This window comes from Ambystoma mexicanum, chromosome 8 (genome assembly GCF_040938575.1).
Source record: "Ambystoma mexicanum isolate Mex_15411 chromosome 8, UKY_AmexF1_1, whole genome shotgun sequence".
Taxonomy (NCBI): domain Eukaryota; kingdom Metazoa; phylum Chordata; class Amphibia; order Caudata; family Ambystomatidae; genus Ambystoma; species Ambystoma mexicanum.
In genome coordinates this window covers 1,015,448,082-1,015,471,510 of record NC_090929.1, presented here as the reverse complement: position 1 = coordinate 1,015,471,510, position 23,429 = coordinate 1,015,448,082, and the positions used below count along the sequence as shown (strand labels likewise).

Below are 23,429 nucleotides of genomic sequence, written 5' to 3'. Positions count from 1 at the left end.
ACAGGCCCATCGCCCTTTTAGACGTCATTGGCAAAATCTACGCTTCCCTTCTACTGGATCATTTCTGACTGTGGGAAAAGAGCAGCCAACACCGGGACAATCTCCAAACAGGATTTCAAAAGAAAGGATCGACCTCGGTAAACATCATGATTATAAACATCTTATCGGCGAAGGTAAAGGAAGGCTCTCCAAAGATCCACCTAGCCTTCATCGATTTATCAAAGGCTTTTGATAAAATTGACCGCAACTCTCTCTGGACAAAACTTGAGACTTGGAACTGTCCCCACTCAGTTCTAGACCCAATTAAAGCCCTGCACTCAGATAATTTTGTAAGAGTGAAACTCAGCCAAGAAGGAACACTATCAGAAGAGATCGGGATCACAAGAGGAGTCGAGCAAGGCTGCCCCCTAGCACCATCTCTCTTCATCTCATTCCTAAGCGATTTCCAACATGCTGAAAACGAAACAAGATGCTTTCCTCCAAAATTAGGCAAAACTACTATACCAAGGCTCCTTTACGCCAACGATATAATCTTAATCGACCAGACAATAATCCGTCTTCAGCGGAAACTAAATAACTTGGCCAAATACATCGCCCAAAATCACCTGATTATCAATAAAAACAAAACTAAAATTCTGACAGTTGAAAAAACGGCTAAAAAAAGATCGAAACAACCAGCCTGGTTCTTGGAAAAAGAAGAAATTGAGACAGTTAAATCGATAAGATACTTGGGAGTCGACTTAGACAGCTCAAAGACATCATTGGCGATGCAAAGGACATTATGGGACAAAGCTAAACGACTAACGGCGCAATTACGATCAGTTGACAAAAATTTGGCAAATTTTCCATAACACCTGCCTTAAACTTTTACAAAGGGAAAAATCATCCCTGCGCTGACCTACGGGATGGAAGTCTCACTCGTAATTCCCCCTAACTTTTGGACCAAACTTGAAGGCTTAATTTGGAAAGCAGTCTTGGGTCTTCCCAAGTCGACTTCGATGGCAGCAATCCGAAGGGAGCTGGGCCTAATATCTTTAGAATCCATGGTGGAACAAGCAGCCATGAACTTCTTCAGAAAAACCATCCTGGACAATCCCTTGCCGGCCTTTTCCATCATCAATGACGAAATGAGCAACACTAAGTGCGTAGCGCTGGGAAAATGGAATGAAAAAAGGAGAGAGAAGTTGCAGGAAATAGCATGCTCTGTCAAAGAGCTCAAAGAAAATCCCGACATAATCAAGGAAAAAATAATAAGGACTGACTGGATACGAACCCTCGATCTGGCAGCTAATAAACTACTTACCCATCTGCCTCCAACCTTTAACAAAGCTAAAGCACCAATCAAGTACTGCACCAAATTCCCAGACAAAAGAAAAAGAAACTTGCTGATGAAAGCCAGACTTAACTTATTACCAACACAAGAAATACTGTCACGATGCCTGCCCCCGGAAAGCCAGACCAGGCCCAGCAACCCCGGAAGCAGGCATCATGCCACTTGAAGCATGCCCAAAAACCCCAGTTAGGGGCTCTTTGGCTACAGTCCTGGTGCCTATGGCGCCAGGCTCATAAGAATATAGTCAGTCCTGGCGCCATGGGCGCCAGGCTCATTACAGAAATCTTACCTGTTGCAGACCATGCTGCATACCTACCTGATGCAAACCATGCTGCACGAAGCCACAAGCCAAATGAGGCTTAAAGGGACTACTTTACCTCAGGGACTCCTTTCCTCTCGGGTGGGGCTGTGGAAGAATACTTACCTGGGACTTCTTCCAAGGCTATTTAAGCCACACCCGGAAAGCCACACGTGCTTTGCGTTATTCTGCTTGCTGCAGCGTAACGCCCACCGTGTCTTCAGCAGCTCCAGTCTTCAGCCACGCTCGCTTCAGCCCTGGAACACCTGGAACAAGAAAAGGAGAAGGAGAAGAGGTCAGAACAAAACCCTTACCTGAATCCTTGATCCAGCACATCGTCGATCTGGAAGAGAGAAGCCTTCTCAGGTGCATTGCCACGCACCTCGCAGAGCCACGCTGAACTTACCAACCGGGGCTGCATTCCTTTACTCCATCGCGAATCCAGCATCTCCAGGCCATTCTTCAACACCTGGAGGAGACAAGAACAGATAGGTGAGCAAGGGCAATACAAACCACCCCCAAAGAATTACCTGATTTACCACAGGGGGGTACTCACCTCATTTCGGGTCGGCGCAGTTAATTCTGCATCATCGCTGTACCCTGGCCCCAGAGGGGAGAACCACAATAGACTTACCAGGATTTTACCAATTGCCACTTGGAACTCTTCTGGTGGTTTAAATCAGCAACCTGCAAGGAATCTGGCAGAGTGAAGATCAGACTTTCGAACTCTTACGAACAATTGGACTTAGAGTCAATACTGGGACTCACCAATTCCTCCATGCCAGTGAAGTAACTGATCGTCTACGCGCCCCTGCGCTCGCCGCAGGATGGAGAGCTCATCTTTCCAAATCTTCAGGTGAGATTAAGAGGGAACTTCAGGAGTGTTCTGTGGGCAGACAAGGGGAGTGGAAGGCGGGTTTACGCTCAGATTACGGGAGGTTAATTCCCTTTCTCCATTGCAGAAAGATATTCATACGAGTCCAACAAACGAAGCTAAGTGGGTCTGTCCAGTCTGTGATCTCGGCTCTACGTGTTACACTGGTGGAAGCAACAGCGGGCCAGTCCAGATCGACGCCCCCGTGGGAATCAGGTGAGCGTAACAAATACTTACTATCAGATCCCGCTTCAACGAGACGGACTGTCGACTATGCAAAAAGCCGGCAACGAAAGAAACCTTAAGGCACTTAATCTTAGACTGCGAAAAGAACAAGCACAACAGAACAATCTATCTACTACCATTGACGGAGAACCCATGGATGTTCCAAGAAAACAAGCTATGGAACAGACTAATATCAGGTGAATCCACCAGATGATCAATGGCTACAGTAAACCTGATCGAGGCAACTTTCAAAGAATTAAACAACGTTAAGCCATCCAACATAAGGGATTCCAACTGAGGTTCAACCAACAGAATCTTTGTTTAAGCCTTTGCTCGAGCCTTGAAGGAAGTAGGTCTCTTACCTGAAACTTAAAGGACAAACTCATCATTGATAAGGCAACTGTAGTCATCTGAATTACGAACAAAGCAACATAAGTAATGAAGAACAGAAGATTTCGATAAATTTATCAGGACCTCCCTGTATAAAACAAATCAGAAAAAAAAATAATAAAATAAAATTTGTGGAAAAAATACATATTTGTCATAGTTGACTATGCAACCTGGTATCTGGAAGCCTTTGCCTTTAGGAAGAACACCAGACAGCAGATAATGAAGCATCTCATCCCCTGCTTATCACGGGTATGATTTCCGAATAAGATCTTAACAGAGCAGGGAAGTACCTTCATGTCAAATTTCATGGCTGAGTTAAAAGAAATGCTGCAAATACAGATGCTCCGGACATAAGTGCATCATTCCCAAACTGACAGGTGGGTAAAACGCTTCTACCAGACTTTAAAGAAAATCTTTTAAAAACTGGTTGAAGCCAACAGAAAGAACTGGGGCTCAATGGGTGCTTTTTGCAGCAAGGAAATCGCCTCAGGCCTCCTTGGGATTATCACCATTTGAACCTTTTGTGGCCGGGAGCCGAGAGACATCCTGGATATGCTGTGAAAAGCCTTGGAAGAGAGGGAAGAGAATGTTATAACCATCTCCCAAACTGATCAACACCTCAAACATTACATGGCAATAGTCAGAGAGGTAGTAAATAAACTTCAAATGGATTGTGTCCTCCCACGTATTCCTCATTTTATGAAATTCGTATCCTGGCAGCTAAGCTGCTTTGGAAAAAAAATTCTCAGCAGAGGGTGCTGTGCACGAGGTCGTGGCATTGATGTCCCTCGACTGGCTCCGTACCGTGTCGACGTCACCATCAGTATAAATAGCTCGTGCCGCGCCCATTGGCTTCAGTTCCATTTTTCCGATTGCTTCGCTCTTGAGAACAGCACGCTTTGAAATTTTCTTCAGAAAATATCTTCTTCCACCCCACCCTTTCTACTCCCAAGACGGGGTTCAAATAATGTATCGACTGTGGATCGAAGATGTCGATTACAGATCCTCACTGCGTTTGTCTTTGGTACCTAGGTTCAGACCATCAAACCGGTGACTGTGGCTCCTGTCAGTCGGTGACGGAGAATGCCCTTTGTAAGAGGAAAGGTAAACTGGCGGTGGGGCAGGAAGCTTCCAAGGCCTCGTCAAAAAGACATAGGAAATCGAGCGATTCGAAAGAATCGGATTGTCGTAAACACTCTAAGAGGTCTCGATCACGCAGTAGATTGAGACGCTCTTCATCTTTATCTTCAAAAAGGTTAAGAGGAGACCTAGATCTCCTTCTTCTTCCTCGAATACGTCTACCAAATTGGTACGATGCCTGACTAAGTCAGATTCCCCAAGAAAATGGGATGAATTTGAAAGGAAGATGATGGTCTTTGAGAATGTGGCCTCAACCCCCTCAAAGAAGCCTGACCCTGGTCGCTCTGTCGGACGATACAGGGAAGTCGGGAACTGCTGTGGAAAAATCCAGTATTAAGGGTGAAACTCGAAAGACTTGAGTTGACGTCAAATCGTGGAAGATTCCTAGAGAATCAAGTGTTTCCCCGACACCGACTTAAAAACATAAGTCGTTGAAAACATCGAAGCCAAAAGTGTTTTTCGACGCCTTCGTCGAAGACTTCATCAGTGTCTTCAAAGACTTCTTCGATACCATCGAAGGTTCCTTCGACCCAAACTCATGTACAGGAAAGGAGATTTACTCCTTTACCCAAGTCAGACTTCTTTAAGTCCGTCTTCTAGATTTGAAGAAAGTGACTCTGAAGAAGACGTTTCTCCTTTTGGAGAGGAGAGGTCCCAGAAGAATGAATCGATCCAGAATCGAAAATGAGAGACCTGTGTGATACCCTTCACTCTGCTAGTGGCATTGATACGTCACCTGAGCTGGAGTTTGCAAAACCTTACCCTGTAGAACATGCAGATTCAGGGTACAGGAGTCTAATGAATAGAGTGGTTGAATACATGGGCTGGGGTAGAGCCTCACCCACTTTTGATCAGGATGATATGACTGATATAGTCGATTAGGGCCCCCAGAAGGATCCAGTTCTCCCCTTCCATAGGGCACTTCAAAGAACGGTAGAAAATAACTGGGATGTTCCTGATAAAATTGCTGTAGTCAACAATTTTCCAAAGAAGTATAGAACTTCTAGTTATGATCCTGATTATTTAAGTAGGCATCCCACTCCAGAAAGTCCGGTTATTCAGGCTGCAACTTCCTCAAGGCAAACAGCATATCCATCTACCCCCCCCCCCCCCCCCCCGGATTGAGAGGATAAGAAGGTGGATGCTTGGGCCCGTACGGTCTTTACCTCGGGTAGCATTGCTCTCAAGTCAACTAATGTCACCTGTACAGGTTCACCCATACCCTATGGGACTGCATTTCGGAGGCGGCTGAACATATTCTGGAAGGCGAGGAAAGGGAAGGCTTCCTGAATATTGTCAGTGATGGAAAGCAAGCAATGGGGGAAATGTTTCCAGTCTGGACTGGATACTGCTGATGGTATCAGCAGATCCATGGCTGCAAGCACATTGCTAGGCAGATTTGCGTGGTTGAGTAAGTCGGGGTTTGCACCAGATGTGCAGGCCAGACTACTCAACATGCCTTTTGATGTCTTGAGGCTGTTTGGTAGTAAAGCTGATGAAAGCTTAAAAAAACGACAGACATTAAAAGCGGCGGCTTAATCTCTTCGCGCCTCCATGCGACAGCCTCAGAAACCTTATTCGGGCCCATCTTCCTGGAGAGGTCGTTCTTTTAAGTACTACTCCTCTTTTGGTAGAGGAAGAGGACATGACATTCAAAGAGGCAAGAGAAATGTCGCTTGTGGTGGACGAGGAAAAAGTCCAAAACCAGCCTCAGGAACGGCATCTTTGCCTCCAGCCCTCCTGCAGCCGCCTCCAAATCACTCTGAGGCCTTATCACACAAAACCCTGGTGGGAGGCAGAATCTCTCAGCATCTGAAAGAATGGCGGGGCATTACTTCAGATGCTCGGGCACTGGAGACAGTAGCTCAAGGTTACTGCCTTCCCTTCCTAAAAAAGGCCTCAGGACCATCCACCGGGAACCAACTCTTGTCAAAATTCCAGATCTGCTCCTTTTGCAGGAAATTTTAACCTTGCTAGAGAAAGGTGCAATAGAACAGGTACCTGCAGCGGAGAGGAACAAGGGTTGGTACTCCCCTTATTTTCTCCTTCCAAAGAAGGACGGATGATTGAGACCCAACTTGGACTTAAGAAACTTGAACAAGTTCCTCAGGAAGGACAAGTTCAAGATGGTGACCCTTTCTCAGATCCTTCAGGCTCTCCAACTCCTAGACTGGTTGGTATCATTGGACCTTTAGGCTGCTTGTTTTCATGTGCCAATCCATCTCAAGTACAGAAATTACCTGAGGTTTGCGGTTGGCGGTTCTCATGATCAATTTGGAGTTCTGCCATTTGGGCTGACCTCCGCCCGAGGGTTTTCACCAAGTTGATGGCGGTGGTGGCAGGGAGTCTGAGGAGATGGGTGACGGGGGGGATTCACATCTACCCCTACTTGGATGATTGGCTGATCAGGTCTTGTTCACCTGAGCAGGCCCGGGAACATCTCAGCGTAACCTGCCACTCTCTTCACAAAATGGGCTGGGGCTTCTCCCTCGATTTATAAGAGGCTCGCCTGAGAATGAGATCCCTCCAATGGGCTCTCAGTACTCAGTGCTCCCAGTTCTTAGGCAGAATGTCAGACGACAGAGTTGTTCAGGAGTTTTGGATACTTCCTCGGGTAAAGCCTCGCCTCCCGAGGTGAGAGCTCTCCACATTCTGCAGATGGTAACAAAGATCCAGACTGCCCAGCATCTGCCGGCCTTTGATTTTCTGAGGTTGCTCAGCCTCATGGCATCCTGCATTTTTCTGGTGCCACAGGCTCGACTGAGGATGAGATCTCTCCAATGGGCCCTCAGAACTCAGTGGTCCCAATTTTCGGGGAGTATGTCGGATCTTCTGCAAGTCGCGAGCGCAGTTGCTCAGGATCTACTATGGTGAGATTGTAAAGACAACATCCTCAAGGGAGAATCTTTTTGGCAACCATGGCAGGAGATAACCGTAGTAACTGACGCCTCACTCACTGGGTGGGGAGCCCACACCAACGATCTGACAATCAGCAGTCGTTGGTCTCCATCGGAGTCCAAACTACATATCAACCTATTGGAGCTGAGGGCAATCAGACTAGCGCTGAAGGCCTTCCAGCCCTCTGTACAGGGAAGGAATGGCCTGAAGAGAGGAGGCGTAGGATCACTACCTGTGCAGAAAGGCAATGCAGTTCTGGTTCTGGGCAATACGAGAGGGAATCTCTCTATCGGCAGTTCATCTAGCCGGAGAGCAGAACACAGCTCTGAGTAGGCAGTTCATAGTCTCCCACGAGTGGGAGCTAGCTCCGGACGTCCTTCTGGAGATCTTTGCACTTTGGGGAACCCCTCAAGTGGATCTGTTCGCGACCACAGACCACAGTCGACCGGAAGTGTGAACAGTACTGCTCAAGGGCCTTTCCTCAGAGAGGAGCTCTTGGAGACGTGTTCGTGGTGGACTGGAAGTTTCCACTTCTGTATGCTTTTCCTCCAGTCCCCGTGATTCCTCAAGTAATCAGGAGGTTGAGAAAGTTCAGGAAAATCATGATCCTAATTGACCCGGATTGGGCCAGGAGGACGTGGTACCCGGACCTTCTGGACATGTCCATCTGCCCTGTACGTCTTCTGCAAAGAGAGGATCTTCTCTTGCAAGAGGAAGGTTGGGTTCTCCATCCAGAGGTCAAAACACTCAAGCTTAATGCATGGTTTCTGAGAGGTTGCGATACAAGGATTGGGATCTTCTGGATGATGTAATGGAGGTTTTGCTTTCGGCCAGAAGGCCAGCAACAAAATATTTGTACCGGTGTTGTTGGAACGAGTTCAGTAACTGGTGCAAAGATAAGGATGTGTACCCTTTTCAATGTGGCACCCCAATGGTGCTCTTTACTTTTGCATCTAGCCAATCTGGGGCTCCAGATCGGAACAATGAAAGGATACGTAGCTGCGCTGTCCATTTTCAAGCGCTCCTCGGAAGAGGTTTCTTCAAAATTCCATTAATACTTCAATTCCTGGAAGGGCTTACTGATGTGTACCCTCCAGTCCCCTTTCATGTCCCAACTTGGGATTTAAATCTAGTACTTAAGTTTCTAACTTGTATACCTTTTGAGCCCCTGCACTCCTGTCCCTTGAGGCTTCTTACATTAAAGACTGTCCTTCTTGTGGCCTTAACATCAGCCTGCAGGGTTAGTGAATTACAGGCTCTCTCATGTAAACCTCCATATACTACTTTTTACAAGAACAAAGTGGTTCTTAAAGTTAAACCCTCTTTCTAACCAAAAGTAGTTTCTGACTTCCATTTGTCACAAAAAATCATATTACCAACATTCTATCCTCCTACTCATTTGGGCAAAGAAGAGGAGAGACTACATAGACTGGACCCCAAAAGGACCCTGTTTTTACATTTCATTCAAGAATGTCAAAATTACGTCAAGATAACCTACTTTTTGTAGGTTATACAGGTCATAAATTGGGATTAGCGGTGACAAAACAAACTATATCCTGCTGGATCATTCTGGCTATAATTGAGTGCTACAGATTGGCGGGAAAGGACCCACCGGATGGGCTTTGAGCCCATTGCACTAGGGGGGATGGCTACATCTGCGGCTCTGAAGAAGGGAGTCCCTGCAGCAGATTTGTTCAGCAGCAACATGGGCATCAATGCATACCTTGATCAAGCATTATTGCTTAGATGCCTCTTCTTCCAATGAAGGTTTATTTGCCAAAGCGATACTCCATTCCGTCCATGAGAAGAATAACTAGTACTCCCACCTCCAAAATTACCACTGCTATGGGAGTCTATCATAAGATGACAAATACGTGGAAGGACACAATCCATTCGAAGAACAAGTTACTTACCAACTGTAACGTTCTTTCGACTGGATGTTCCTCCCACGTATTCCTCATCGTCCCTCCCACCCTACCCTGCAGTACAGTTTACATTACTTACACTTTCCTTTCACGAAGAGTCTATCGGTCATGAGGCACGCCTGGGTGTTCCTCGAATGTTTCCTTGAAAAAACAGAACTGAAGCTAACGGGTGCGGCACAAGCTATTTATACTGATGGTGACGTTGACACGGTACGGAGCCCGTCGAGGGACATCAACGCCACGACCTTGTGCACAGCGTCCTCTGCTGAGAACATTTTTTTTCAAAGCATCGAAGCTGGCACGATACGAATACCTTAAGATGAGGAATACATTGGAGGAACATCCAGTCGAAAGAACGCTACAGTTGGTAAGTAACTTGTTCATCTGGAGCAGTCCCCGGAAAAAGCAAAGACCCAAAACTATAAGAAGGCTGTTCACCAAGCCTTCTCTATATGTCAAAAGGTATTGATGTTGCTACTTAAGTCTGAGGAAAAGATGCTCTCTAAATGGTTCGGTCCATAAGAGATGAGAGAACAAAAGGCCCTTATAACTATGTTGTTGCCCAGCCGCACTGTAGACAGTCAACTCAAATGTATTATATTAATCTGTTAAAGTAATGGTGGGTAAATCCCATAGAAAACACATTGGTGACTATGGCCACTCTTCTAACTGATGAAGGGAAAACAAAGTCTTGTGCCTCCCGAGTTAAACCTGAACAACAAAAAGACGTTCACCAGTTCCCAGATGTCTTTAGTGATAAACCAGGAAGAGTCCAACACTTCATGCATAACATCAGAACGTCCCCGGGCAAGGGGATACACCTATCAGTCGTGGTGTTTCTGTATTGAATTCTGGAAATTAAATTCCATCTCCCAGTTTGATAATTGTCCTACGCCCCGGGGAGATGATTTAATTGGCAAACTGGGACCTGCCAAATACATCTCCACGATTGATCTTAACAAGGGCTATTGGCAGGTTGTACTGTACCTTTCAGATCTGGAATAGACTGCTTTTTCCACTCCCTGCGGTCTTCAATTTAAAGCACTTCCTTTGGAATACACGGGACACCCGCCATCTTCCAGTCTTTGATGTACAAGTATTGCGTCCGTCTTCCCATTTTTGTGTAGCATACCTTGATAATGGCCTCCTACATAGTGAAACCTGAGAGGATCATCTTCAGCATTTATGAGATCATAAGGGCCGTGAGGAAGGCTGGCTTGACCGCCAACCCCAAGAAATGCCACCTACCCAGTACGCCATTAAGTATCTGGGATTCTTTTGTGAGTAATGGTTTTGTACAACCAAAATTCGAGAAAGTAAAAGCTGTAAACCTGACTCTAGCCCCAAAAACAAAAAGGGAACGGCGAGCCTTGTTGGGCTTAACTGGATATTGCTGCAGGTATATCCCTAGTTACTCCTCCATTACTTCTTGTCTCGCAGATAAGCATACAAATTCCAAGCCACGAACAATGAGGTGTGGGGAGCGGGACCAAGATAGCTTTGGCACCCTGAAGCGTATTCTTTGCAGCAAACCTATCCTCAAAGTCCCAAATTTCAACAAGGAGTTTCACAGGAATATGAGGGAGTTGAATATAATGTGGGGTTTATTGATGGCCCTAACACACAAATGGAAAGGCCAGGTTACGCTTCTAACTTGAAATAGATGGTTCTTATGGCAATGCACACTGGAGAAATGATGGGCCTAAAACCTTAACACAGCAACGGGGGCCTAGTGAATGCAAAATGTATGTCTTACTGAAAGTTGAAACAAGAAATATGTGAAGATGGAAAAGGTACATTGTTGGTTGCGAGACAAACAAGTGGCATTGGTCATTGACACTGTCACACATCAAAATGCTGTGCACCCTAAAACTTAAGCAACACAGGAACTGACGTTGTGTGAATCGGAAACGTGTGCATTTTGCAGCAGAAGTCACAGATACATGGAGTAAAAAATGTTGCTAAGGGTGAAAATTCACATGGTAAAGGACAAAATAAACAGCCTTTCGCCTTCAGTTTGCCACATTAATGAAAAGAGGCTGCATAGAAGAAGAAAGACACTGATTCAAAAGAGCCTTGCATGTACTTAGAATGCTAAGACAACTTAAAGAAATTGGTGTTACAATGAAAGCATGGGTTTCTAACACTGAAACTGCAATGTCCAGATGCATGTGCATTTTGCAAAAAGAAAAGGTTTTGCTAAGAATCAATCTTTTATGATGATCAGATGAACAGCTATGTGCAAACATGTTGATAATAATAGGAAGGCCTCATGTCTAAAGAAAGATTGAGACAGGTGAAGTACATAATTCTGGTCAGTGGGGCTTACTTCAACACAGAGATTCAAAGTGTCTTCCCCCATTGCAAGATCTGCTTGACTCCTTATCTGGAAGGGAGATCTCTTTGAGGCTCATGCATACTAGCTTGTTATGACGTATTTGTCCCACAGAACCAGCCCGGGTGACTGAAATGTTTTGAAAAAATGCACTATTAGATCAGAATGGTTGTCAACTGAAGATTACAAGGGCAAAATGGCAAATACCAGCACACTCTAATGATGTCAAAGACCATCTGGTGACCGAGATACAATCTCTGCAGCATCCATTGTTTGAACTTTGGGCACTTTAAGGGTAATTGATCATTTTATTGCAGGCTTCATCAACATTCAGCCAGATACTCTGAACCACATGGTTTCAAGGAAATGGAGAAATTAAACTAAGCCGACCTACGTATAAATATATGGCCATTGACTTACATTACAAATGTCATTTTATTTAATGTATTTGAGACTGTGATACTTAGAGGGTAGGGACAGTCATCTGTGCGCTAATTTCCAGGCAATGTGTTACGCAGAAACCTGTGCAGTTCCCTTAGGGACCACTGCAAAAGGCTTAAGACTACAGGTGTTGGCAGTAAACCCAATTGGTAGCAGTCTGTACCACCCAGATTTACCTGGTAGCTGTGGCTAAGCAGCCAGACTTCTCTCAAGAAGAGTTAGACAGTATATAGAGTATACAAGATGGGTACCAAAATACAGTAGTTCAAGCAAACACTGACCAGATCTTGGGTATAAAAGTATATCATTATTTATTTAAAAACACACTTTGTAAAATACACTAACACGGCAAGCAAGTTCAAACACAGTCACTATTAATATATATACATCCCTGATTACTTATTGAACAAGTCTTAGTTAAAACACCACTTATTTGCAGACAGAGGTGAGCGCTTAACCTAAGATGGCACTCCAGTAAGTTAGTTAAAAAGGGAGGGAAAAAGGCAGAATTAGGAAAATACACAATACCAACACTTTAAGAGAACCAGAGCAAGTCAGAAAAGGCAGAGTCTACTGAGGAGCAAGAAAGTCCAGGCCCACTCTTGGAGAGAGCAAGGCGGAATGTGTCCAAGATCTCACAGTTGAATAGTACTTTAGAGAGTCTTTGCAGATAGTTCAAAAAGGGTTGGATCAAGTCAGGAAAAGTTAGTTAGCAGGTCCCAGGTCACCCCAGGATAGAAAGTCAAGCATTTACGGGACACCTTAAACAGTCTGTTGCAAGGGAGACCAGGCGGGACATAGTACCTGAAATGGTGAGAAAGCTCCAGCGGGCGCAGTTGTTCCTGGCAGCGGGTGCAAGTCGGTGCTTCGCCCAGGGGAAGAGAAGATCTCGACGTGGAGGAAAGCTGGAGGTCGTTGCACTGCCAGGGAAGAAACTAGCCGCAGCGTTTCCCGGTTAAAAGGTACTTCCCTTTTATTCGCAGTAGTGGTGAAGCGTGGCTATCCGGCCGCCGGGGTGCTTGGCATGGGTGATTCGACCACGAGACGATCCAGGAAGGCGAAAAAGGAGGGCAAACTGGTTATCCCCACCAGTTCAGAGGAAGACTCTCCGGGATGAAGATCTTCTTTGTCGTTGGGAAGTGGTGAGACGGTTCAGCAGGGCTCCACCGGTGGTGTCGTTGTTGCAGGTCGGCTCAGCTTCTCCCTCTTCGGATTCTTTGGTCCTGTGGCGACTTCTGAAGTTCCAGTCCCCAAAGCCCTGCTTTTATGCAGAAAACCCCCATTCATCAGTCCTAGCTGTCGCTCAAAAATGCTAAGTGGTGAGCCGGGCAGCTCACCACTGGGCCAATCACACAAGAGTGCGATTTGAGTTTCCAAGGCAGCTCAGTCCAGGGTGCCTAAACCCCCCCTCCCACACATCCTGTAGACCCAGACAGAGTGGCACCACTTTTGGAGGCTTCTGTGTAGAAGCCCGCCAAAAAGTGGAACAAAGTGCTCGACTTGGGTTGGAGTTACAGAGGCGAACACAAACGCCATTTTAAAACCGAGTCCTGGCAAAAAGACCCAACCGGGGAATAAATATTAAATAAATAACCCAGCGGTATCTTTAACATTGCACCAAAAAAGTGGTGCGTTTAAAATGAATGGGAAAATCCCATAGGAAATATTCTGGTGTAATATTTCGTGTGGTAACCACTGCCACCTGCCAGAAACTCGACGAGGGGGGACTGCACAGTGTCCCCTCGAAAAACAGAACCAGGGGCAATCTAATTACCCCTAGCAGTACTTTCACAATATGATGGTTTGTACTGGTTCTGTTCACAATTTAAGACTAGTAAAGTCAATGGTGACTTTACATGCCCTGGGAGACAGCAGTCAGTCCCAGGGTATGGAGCCTATGTTTGGGGGTCACTAGGACACCCTGTGTTACTGCACTGAGGGTGCTGTGTAACACACTTACCAAAAATACATGAAACCTTATGGAGTAAAAGACCCCATAGCCCATAAAACACATTACAAAGTCAAAGGATATCTCAAATCATGTCTAAGAGTGGGAGAAAGAGTCTCACTCTTAGCAGGAGAAAAAAATAAACCCCATAAATCCAGCAAAGCTGCTGGGGGACTCACTAGGTTTGGGAAATTAGCCTCAACAGAGAATTCTCCCTAACACAATGGTCTTCATGCGACTTTCATACAAGTGTGATTTGGAGTCGTTTAGTCACATTGCAAAGGGGGTTTCTTGCTACCCCAAAAATGTTAGAAGTCTGAAGGTTGGAGCTAGTGGCTTACCGAATTAGATATTTGACTATGAAGTTACATATTCCCAACTGTTAATTTTCGCAAAAAGTGTGAGAATCCATAGCACACCTGTGTAATAACATTTCCTAAATGAAAGTAAGCTCCACCTATCCGTCATGAGTAGGGGAACATGAATATCTTTGTTATGGCATGTTATTGGTGAATCACTAGGTTTTGCCATGTAGGAACTTTTTGAGTGAAAAAGTCGACCGCTAAAATAATGTAAATGTCCCCATTCACTTCACATCAATCATAAAACTCCAGGGACTATCGGAGAGGAGGCTGGGGGGGGCAGGAGAGAACTGCCGAAGTCCAATGAAAATTTGAGGCCAATATGTTCACACCTATGATCTTAATATTTCGTGGGAGGGACTTAAAAAGCACTTGCTCTGTGGAGAGACAGACAGACAAGTAGAAAAAAAAAACTTCCTTTAAAAAACATTATGGAGGGAGAGCTACTAAACATCTCCAAGGACTTGCCTATAATCCACCTTGGTGAATCCTGAGACGGCTGCCTCACCTTACTTGGCTGGAGAGGCCTTAACATTAAGAGGCCTTAAACTTTGCATGGGAGAGAGAAAACTGGGAAAGCCAAAAGCTGACTGGGGCCCTGTTCTTAATGAGAGCCTTATGAGAAATGGATTCTGGGACTATCTTTGACCTGTGACCAGACCTGATCACCCAGAGGAGATTGGCTGTCTTTCCTAAGTGCCCGAAAACAGAGGTCCAATTTAAGTAGAACTGATCCATTTGAAACTAAAGTGTGTGCGGGGGATCTGCCTGCCTTACTATCTTCCCTTCATAGTGGGGTGGGCAAATTGTGTAGATGTTACTCACCAACCAGGTTAACAGATGGAGATGTGAGGCGAGTGATAGATTCCTCGTACTCCGACTTGATCGAAGAACCTGGGTTTTTCCTAAACCCAGGCCTCCTTACTTGAGGGAGCTCTTTTCTATGATACACCCATTTGAGTACTAATAACCTGTTTACCCTCTCTGGAGTGTTCAGAGGTAATATGAAAGGCAGCACTATCAGAACATGGGTCCCTAGAGAAAACAAGGTAAGTATCACTGAGGTGTTCTATGGAGGCAAAGACACTAATGTACTGTATGGGACATAGAAAGGCATTTCAGAACTCTTACCGTTTCCTAAAATATGTGTATAGTGTTTGGAGGATGGCTGTAGATGAATGAACAGGACAAAATAAGAAAAAGGGAAGTTAGTAGTAGGGTTACTTAGCCCGGGTGGCACGAGGAACGCACTAGTGTCAAGGTGGTGTACAATATTGGCTGCAGAGCGTCTGGTCAGTGCACAAGGTCTGGTTTACGAAGAGTTCACAATAATGGGCAGCAATTGTCCATGTGGAGTTCGGCATGTTAGCAAGTCGGTTCAGAGTAGAGCGTGATGAATGAAAAGGAACTCGTGCAACGGGCTCTGGCAGCAGGCGAAGAAAGGCTGCGCGGAAGCACTGGGTTAACAATAATCGAATGTCTCTTCAGTAACAGTGAGAAAAGGGAAGTCTGTGAGGAAGGCACTGTCTGCAACACTGTTGCAAGAAGGCACAATGGTCGGCAGCGACGGTTCAAGAAGTACAAAATCGTAGGGCAGTGTAAGTCTGTAGAAACAGGCAATGGTCAAGAGGTAACAGGAAATGTCAGAAAACAATGATTCAAGGAGTAGCGAGCTAACTGCAATCAGAAGCAGCGCTCTGAGTTTGAGAAGCTTTAACGTTCTTGCCAGGGGTGGGACCTACTACAGCCACCGGCTGATCCGGTCACGTGACACAAGCTACGTGGGGAAGTCATGGCAACGGCATTTTCGGAACAGAGCGTCGACGCAGTTTGTCTCCAAGGCAACTGCCAACGCCTTTAGAACGGGGCAGCCAAGCGATGAATCTTATGTGCAGCAGACAGTCACACAAGGTCTTGAAGCCTGAATACGGGCAGGGGGGTCCCCATTAATTTAATTAACTCTCAAATAGATGACGCAGGCAGGAGATTGGGGGAGTTTGAAACCTCCACCCTTTTTCCTAAGAGGAATTACATTTTATAGTCACGTAATGTAATAGGGTGCCTTTATTTTTCCTGTCCACCCCAGATTTCTACAATGAACAGGCGTGCCCTTGCTACAAAAGGAAATGTATAATTGTCACCGTTCCCAAACTTTGCCTTTAATATAAAAAGGTTTTGTCCCAACCTGGAATTCCCAATTTATGTCACTTCCCAAAACCTTGTCTTTCAACAAAAGGTGTTTTTGTCCCAAAACGTAATTCCCAATTGTCACCACATCTTAAACATTGTATTTTAACAAAGGGGTGCCCTTGGCCCAAAACGAAATTCTTAAACTGTCCCCACTCCTTAGACCAGGCCCTTAAACAGAGGCGTGCTACACATATCTGATGCATGGGTTTTTGGTGTTTGGGGAGAGAAGTGCTTTGCAAAAGTGAAGTCCAGTGTAATTCTCCATTGTAAAATATACACTCTTTCCTGAGAGTGAAGAGGTGACCCCGATAGAATGATTTTTGCATTGCTTTTGGGGTGAAGAATGAAAGGTTTTTTTAAATCAAAACAAATATCTTCACAGTCTGTATGACTGTAAACTGCTCACTTTTTCAAGTGTGCAGGGAAACCCGCTTCATCCAACACTGCATGTGTAATGTGTAACTTGTTTTAAAATCGAAACTGTGCTTTGTTTTCAATCTGAATTTGATCAAGTAATATTTGCCTGTTTATTACGAAACGAAAAGTGCTTGAAACTTTTTGTGCCACATGCAAGGTGGCGTATATTACCCTTAAAGGACGTTTAGTGAACATAAACTTTAAATATATTTTCTTTCTATACACCAGCCTGGTTCTTGGCTCATTGTTGGCACTGGGGGAGGGATCTACGTGGTTCTATATGAGTCATAGATGGGGCTTATTGACTCCAGAAGCAATAGTGTATTGTGGGCCATCTTGGGTGAGTAAGGGGAGACACCCTATGTTAAGCGTGATCTCCCAATATATCGCTACTATCCTGTCCTGTACATTAGAAGGAAACTTTTCCCTCGAGAACAAAATGATTCCACTATTGAGTTAGAGGTCATTGCTATGAAGTGGGCAGTGACGTATCTGAAGAATTATTTGACATGACGAAAGTTCACATTAGTGACTGATCATTTCCCTCTGACCTGGCTAAGCCTAAAAAATTACACCAACCCAAGGATAATGCGATGGTTCCTTGACCTTCATCCCTACTGCTTCATCGTAGAAACAGGAAGGGAAAGGGACAAGGGAATGCCGATTTCCTTAGTAGGTTTCCCATCGACGAACAAGGGGAGGCAGGTCCCTAAGGGCAAGGTTATGTGATGATTCACAGGATCTCGTCACTTCACCTCAGAGGTGTGCCCTTCACTGTGAGGCTAGTGAGGTGAGCCCTGTACACAAAAATTCCCCTAGGGGTGGCAGTCAGAGGGACCTCGCAGGGAGAGACTACCCTCTTCAGAACAAAGACTTCTGTTCCGTCCAGGAACTCCCTATAACTTCTCCTGAGGCGATGACTATGACATCAAAGAATTCACACATTGTCTCCAAACCAGTCACTATTTGCTACTGTAATGTTCATTATCTCTCCCTTTAGAGTAAGATTTCGATTTCCCGAGGTATTCAAGTGAGGGCGTTCTTGAGGAATCCCTGGGCTATGGTCTCCTCCTCTTTAAATAGTCAGGTCCCATGATTTTTTTTAAAAATTCTCTATTATTTTATATAACAAAAAAAGGCAGGCTTTCCCAACATTTGGGATTGTGACAGTACTCCATCATACAACTCCAGTTCATTACATATATATATATATATATATATATATTCTTTCTTTACAAATTTTCATGCTCATGGTCTGAGTGGCCCGATGTAGAATGCGGCCTTGCAAGCAAATAATGATGGTATGGACCCCATATATCTTTGGGTCTCGCATGCTCATGTGCCAAGAGTCTGTAGTCTGATTCAAAGTCATAGCAATACTTTGTCTTTCATCCAATTACCATTGCTACTTGTAGCTTTGCCAGGGCCAATAATAACCCTGCTAGGTGTCTTTTATGCCACCAATGGTGAAATGTCCACCTGTGATCTCACCCAATGTATGAAACACCTCAACCCCTAAATATAAGCAGGTAGCTGGTGCATGTGCACATCTCGTACATTTATCCGACGTCCCATTGTTATGGAGGATCGCCTTCACCTCACCCGTATAATCATTATCTACTACCGCAGTGGCAACATCTAGGGCATATCGCCAGACTAGTCCTGATTTAGTTGTCAGTCTAATATGGGTCCTAGGTGGAGGGGAAAGACGTAGATCTGTTGGTATTAAGCGTCTCACCTTCATGGGTATGGAGATGGTTTCCAGCTATATAAATCAAAACCAATGTATTGGGGAGGGGCCAGGGGTGTAAGGGCGTTGTCTTTTTCAATGTCCTTGTTAAGAGGAGTGGTCCATAGTTTGTCAACTGGACTACATCCCACTCTGACACCATATGTGGTGAACCAGAAGGAGGACTCTGACTTACTTGGGATATAGTTAACGATGGTTATTTAAAAAAAAAAAAAAAAAAACGCCTAACTAGCCTCCCTACCTAGCAAAAATAAAGCTAAGGGTGCATGTTGAGTCCAAAATAGCCTTTTGTCTGATTCCTAAACAAATAACTGGCAGTCCACCTTTAGAAAACACCTAACTAAAAGGAAAAAGGGAGGCTTGCACAATAGCCTTCGTATGGGCTTCTGACTGACCCAACTTGTAATTGACTTGCTCTCAGTCTCAAAGTTCCTTTAGAACATAATGGTATAGTCTTCACATCCTTCATATCAAGTTCTTTCGGTAAAATGATAAATATACTCTGTAAGGGTTTCACGCTCCTTGGAAAATAATTTTTTTAAATGTTCAACGTCCCAATTTCTCTAGGATTACTGGAAAATACACTTTTCTTTCCCACCTTCGTGGCGCTGGGACTCCCAAAAGGTCTGTGGCTCTGTGGTGAATATCATGTTTCTCGATCAGAAAATGTATCTTGGGGCGTCTGCCTGCTTGGGTAATACAGGCTCCCTTGGCCTCATGCACTTTGCTAGTTTTGCTGCACAGCCTTCACCTTTCTTTCACTGTTTTAACGTAGGACTTATGTCTGTCCTCCTTTAATAGTCTTGTCGACTATTCCAGCCTTGATATGCAGTGTTTGTAACTTTCACTCTGTTTTAGCAAGGTTGAGTGCCCGTTAGCTTTTCTTACGTTTTTGTACCTGCGTTGGATTCGGTACTCTAGGAAATCGGCAGTCATAGGCCTTGCTCGCCTCCACAAGTCAGTAGCGTCTGTACCTCTCTGTGGGAAAGGCACTTGCCGGGTGAAGCTCGGGAACCCAGGCTCCTTTCCTGTCTCTGGTCTCTGCGTCGGCTGCTGGGTGCCAGGCCCACCTATGTTCTTCAGTGGTCACACCAGCAGAGAAAAACTCTCTGTCCTTGACCAGAGCATCCTGCTCTATCAAGGCACCTGCCGTCCAACCTCCAGCGAGCTGGTCTCTCTTCCTTCACGCCTCCGCTGGCTCTGCGGCTCAACATGGCTTCACCCCTCAAGGACTGCTATGCTACAGAGGCTCGCCTCTGTGTAGCGGTTGCGCTCCTCCCTCTGTTGAAGTCTCCCCTCCATTCACAGTCCGCTCTCTCCTTAAACACGTCATTGGAGCAAAAGGAATCGTGTCGGTCTTCCTTGAACATGGCATTCAGGCAATGTTCAGCATTACCTGAAGCAAAGAAGGATCTTTGTTGAATATAGTCATAACCATAGATGCCAAAGTCTTTCCAACATCCATATATGCAGAAAGGGTGGTTTGAGCTGTGAGTTCTGTAGTGTAATGGGAGTCCTTGTGCCCAACAGGGGTGTCACCCCCAGTGAGGTCCCACTTGCCCGGACCACTAGGAATGGTCTTGCTTAACTGGCTCGCCTCCCTAGCCTCAAAGAGAGGGGTGAATTGTCCAGATTTGTGACACCACATCCTCATTGCCCTTTCCCCACCGTTGGGCTGCATCAGTTGCCACTAGGACAAGCCCCCACTCCTATAGAGCTTGCATATACCTCACCACCGATTGTGCTGTGCCAGCACTGCACCCCTTCGCCTCTGCTCTACTGCACCCCATCACTCTGTTGCAATCCTATACCTGTTACAAAGCAACCCCGCATCATTTGGTACATTAATTAATTGCGTAATTGATTTGTATAATTAATTGCATAATACCTGTTGCTGATCTTCAGCACTTTCCATTGATGCACTTTCATGCTGCACTGTACTCCCTCTCCTTGGCTGCATTGTCCGTCACCTCTCCTCCTTGCACCCCCTGCTGGCTGCACTCCATGTTGGTGAATGACTTTGATAAGGCACACTGTATAAGACTGATTTTCCAGAATGCATGTAAAGTAAGGGAAGTTCTAAGAAAGGCACATTTTAAAATCAATTTTCCAACAAGAGAGCAAATCAGCCTGCGGCATGTTAGCATGGAGGCATCTCAACCCTGGGAGTGCAACCTTTCTGGCGCACCTGTGCCTCCTAGTGCCTAAAGACATCCGAGCCATACTGTGCGTAATAGCCTGCTGTTTTGGCCGCTGTTTTACAAAAAATGCCACGACCTGCACCTGGGTAGAGCGACATTTGTAGCTTAGCTTGTTACAAGACTTGAGTGAAAGATTTTGTCTGAAGTCCAAGTTAAACGCACAAAATGGAACAATGCCTCTACGACATGCACAGTGAAGATGTATGACATGCTTCTCGCCTATTCTGGTCGAATCACACGGTCTTGCCACTGTGGCTGCATGAAATAACAATAGCATGAAGAGAGCCAAGGAGGCTTTGCTGGTAAACGAATTGATTCAGTCCTGATCGCTTGTCATTAAACGGAATAGCCGGTGAACTTGCCTCTGGCTGTGAACTGCTTTATGCTGCTTGCTTATTTGATAGACACTGTGGTAGCTCGTCCAAGGTTCTACAGTGGTGTGGTGTCAGTGCCATACAGTGCGCTTGCGCTGCTGCATTGTGACCTTCAATCAAAAGTAGCTGGAGAAAAGTAAGTTGCTACTTCCTACACTTTACTTTTTTTTTTTTTTAAAGAAACCATTCCAAATGGTTTCTTTTTCAAATAAAAGTATGAGTGGTGAACTTACAAAACCAAGCATTGGCAATGCCAATAGTGTTGCTGTTGTACTGATGTTCTTTGCATGTTGCATTTATAGGCACCTGGGTGCACGGAGAAGAGTGCAGTTTTAAAGGAGGATGCGCTAAGGGGTGCAGAAGGGGAATAGAGCACGTGCGGAAGCAATTGATAGAGGGCTCCATTGATGAGCAAGAGGAAATATGAGCGAGAATGGGTACAACTAAAAAGTTCTCTTATGAAGGTCAAGCACTGCAGCTTGCAACAGTACATGGGTGCCCTTTCAAGCCGTATAGTCAGTTATGTTATGTGTAGTTCTAAAGCCCGGATTTGTTATTGCTAGTCTAATAGCACTGGAGGATCAGAGAGTGCTCTTTGGCTTTCAGGTCAGATATATCCAGGTAAAGCAGGAGTGAGGTGTGATCTATGTCCGAGGTAGTGCGGGAAATGGAAGAATGTACTCCCTGCTTACTGTGTGGGAGAGAGGCAAGGGGGTGGAGTCATGGAAAGCAAGCAAAAGGCTTATAATAGAAAGGATAAAAAAAACTGTCAAATAATTTCCATATGGATTGAATCTTCCACAAATCACATTAAAAAAACGATCGTATACAAAACCATCATGGTGGCATTTTGAGCAAAAATTATGTCTTGGGTTTGCTTTTTCACCCTGAATGGAAGCCTACAATTACCAGCATGCAAAAGTAATGAGCCCAAAAAAATGCCTCTTGGCTTTGCAGCTGTACTATGGAGAAAAAAATCACACAAGTTCATAATCGGGTCGCCTGTTACTTGTACTTTTTCACACTGCATGCAGCTTTAGGCATCCCTCCAATTAATTTCCAGAGAGGTTGAGAGATGAAACGGTTAGAAATAAAGCAAGTGCAGTGCGCCAAAACCAAAAAGTAAGGGAGGCCGCTCCCAAACCTCCCTCTCACTTTGACCACTGAGGTAGAGTGAGAGTCTTGGCAGTCAAGGAGCCATAATGAGTTGTGTACTGCACATTTCACCATTACCCCCACGATATTAATGGAGACAAGTAGGACAATAACTGAAAATATTTTAGGATCACCTCAGTTGCTTGCATTATTGTGCGTTAATCACCTTTTGTTTTCCTTCTCCATCTCTTAGAGGAAAACCACGAAGAGAAACAGGAAGAGGCCCTTAACTTCAATGAAGATATTCTTTGTCAGCATGGTAAGCAAAAACTATGCGCACAAGAAGAGTACAGACAGGAACTCGTTTCAGAGTGTATTAAAAACTATGAAATGTGCTTTGAAATGTGCTTTTCAGTTTACAAATATACATGTTGCTTGGTTTTATCAAATCCAACATCTTCCTTTGGGCTCTGTTTCCTGCATTTCGAAGTGTGTATTGGGGAATTGTTCTGCAACCTTCTGGGTAAGATAAGATTTCTACTAACAGGTATGCTGAACACTATCAGTAGCTGTACACAGTTAGTCCCAATAGATAACCCAAGATAATACAGTACACGGGTACACTAGAAAATATACACCCTTCGTTAAAGTTACACTTAACGTAACTATCAGTTTAAATTAGTCCTTAGAGTTAAGCACAATACAGTAAAACACAGCGCATGTATAACAAATGTAATAAGGGCCTTCAGTCTCACAGTCCTGTAAATGATTTAAGGCTTGTACCTAAATAATAATACTGAGGGATGGGGAGAAAAAGGATCGTAGGCAGACAGGTTAGTATGTGCACATCCCGAAAACCGCAGTGCCACTACTTGAACGGTTGTTCCCTACAACCTCGAATACCTTATAGAACATTAATGCCGAAAAGCAAAATGTTGTGCATATATAACTGGTTACATAGGGTAAGTGAAAGGGTTAGACCATTATAAAACAGGCCCAGAGGGCCATCCCAAAAATATGACAGATAAAAAAATAGAAAAAAGAATAATCAGTGTTTCCACCAGGGTGACCCATCAGGCACAAGCACAAGCAGCAGCACTTTAGACATCAGGATGTGGACGAGCCCGACCAGTGGTATTTAGGCAGCTTGAGGGGCATGTTAGAGCCAGACAACAAACAACCACCCTACGACTGATCACCACTTTTCTATGCCGTAATAACTTCCTACCTCGA

General features: G+C 45.0%; 1 protein-coding gene across 1 annotated transcript in view; it reads left to right on the top strand.

The window, feature by feature from the left end:
- The window catches only part of USP48 (ubiquitin specific peptidase 48), a 1,688,863-nt gene that overhangs the window by 877,831 nt on the left and 787,603 nt on the right, over positions 1-23,429 (top strand). The window contains exon 15 of the mRNA XM_069610955.1: positions 22,450-22,515. Within this exon, the coding sequence (XP_069467056.1) occupies positions 22,450-22,515 (66 nt within the window). The remainder of the gene's footprint in view (positions 1-22,449; positions 22,516-23,429) is intronic.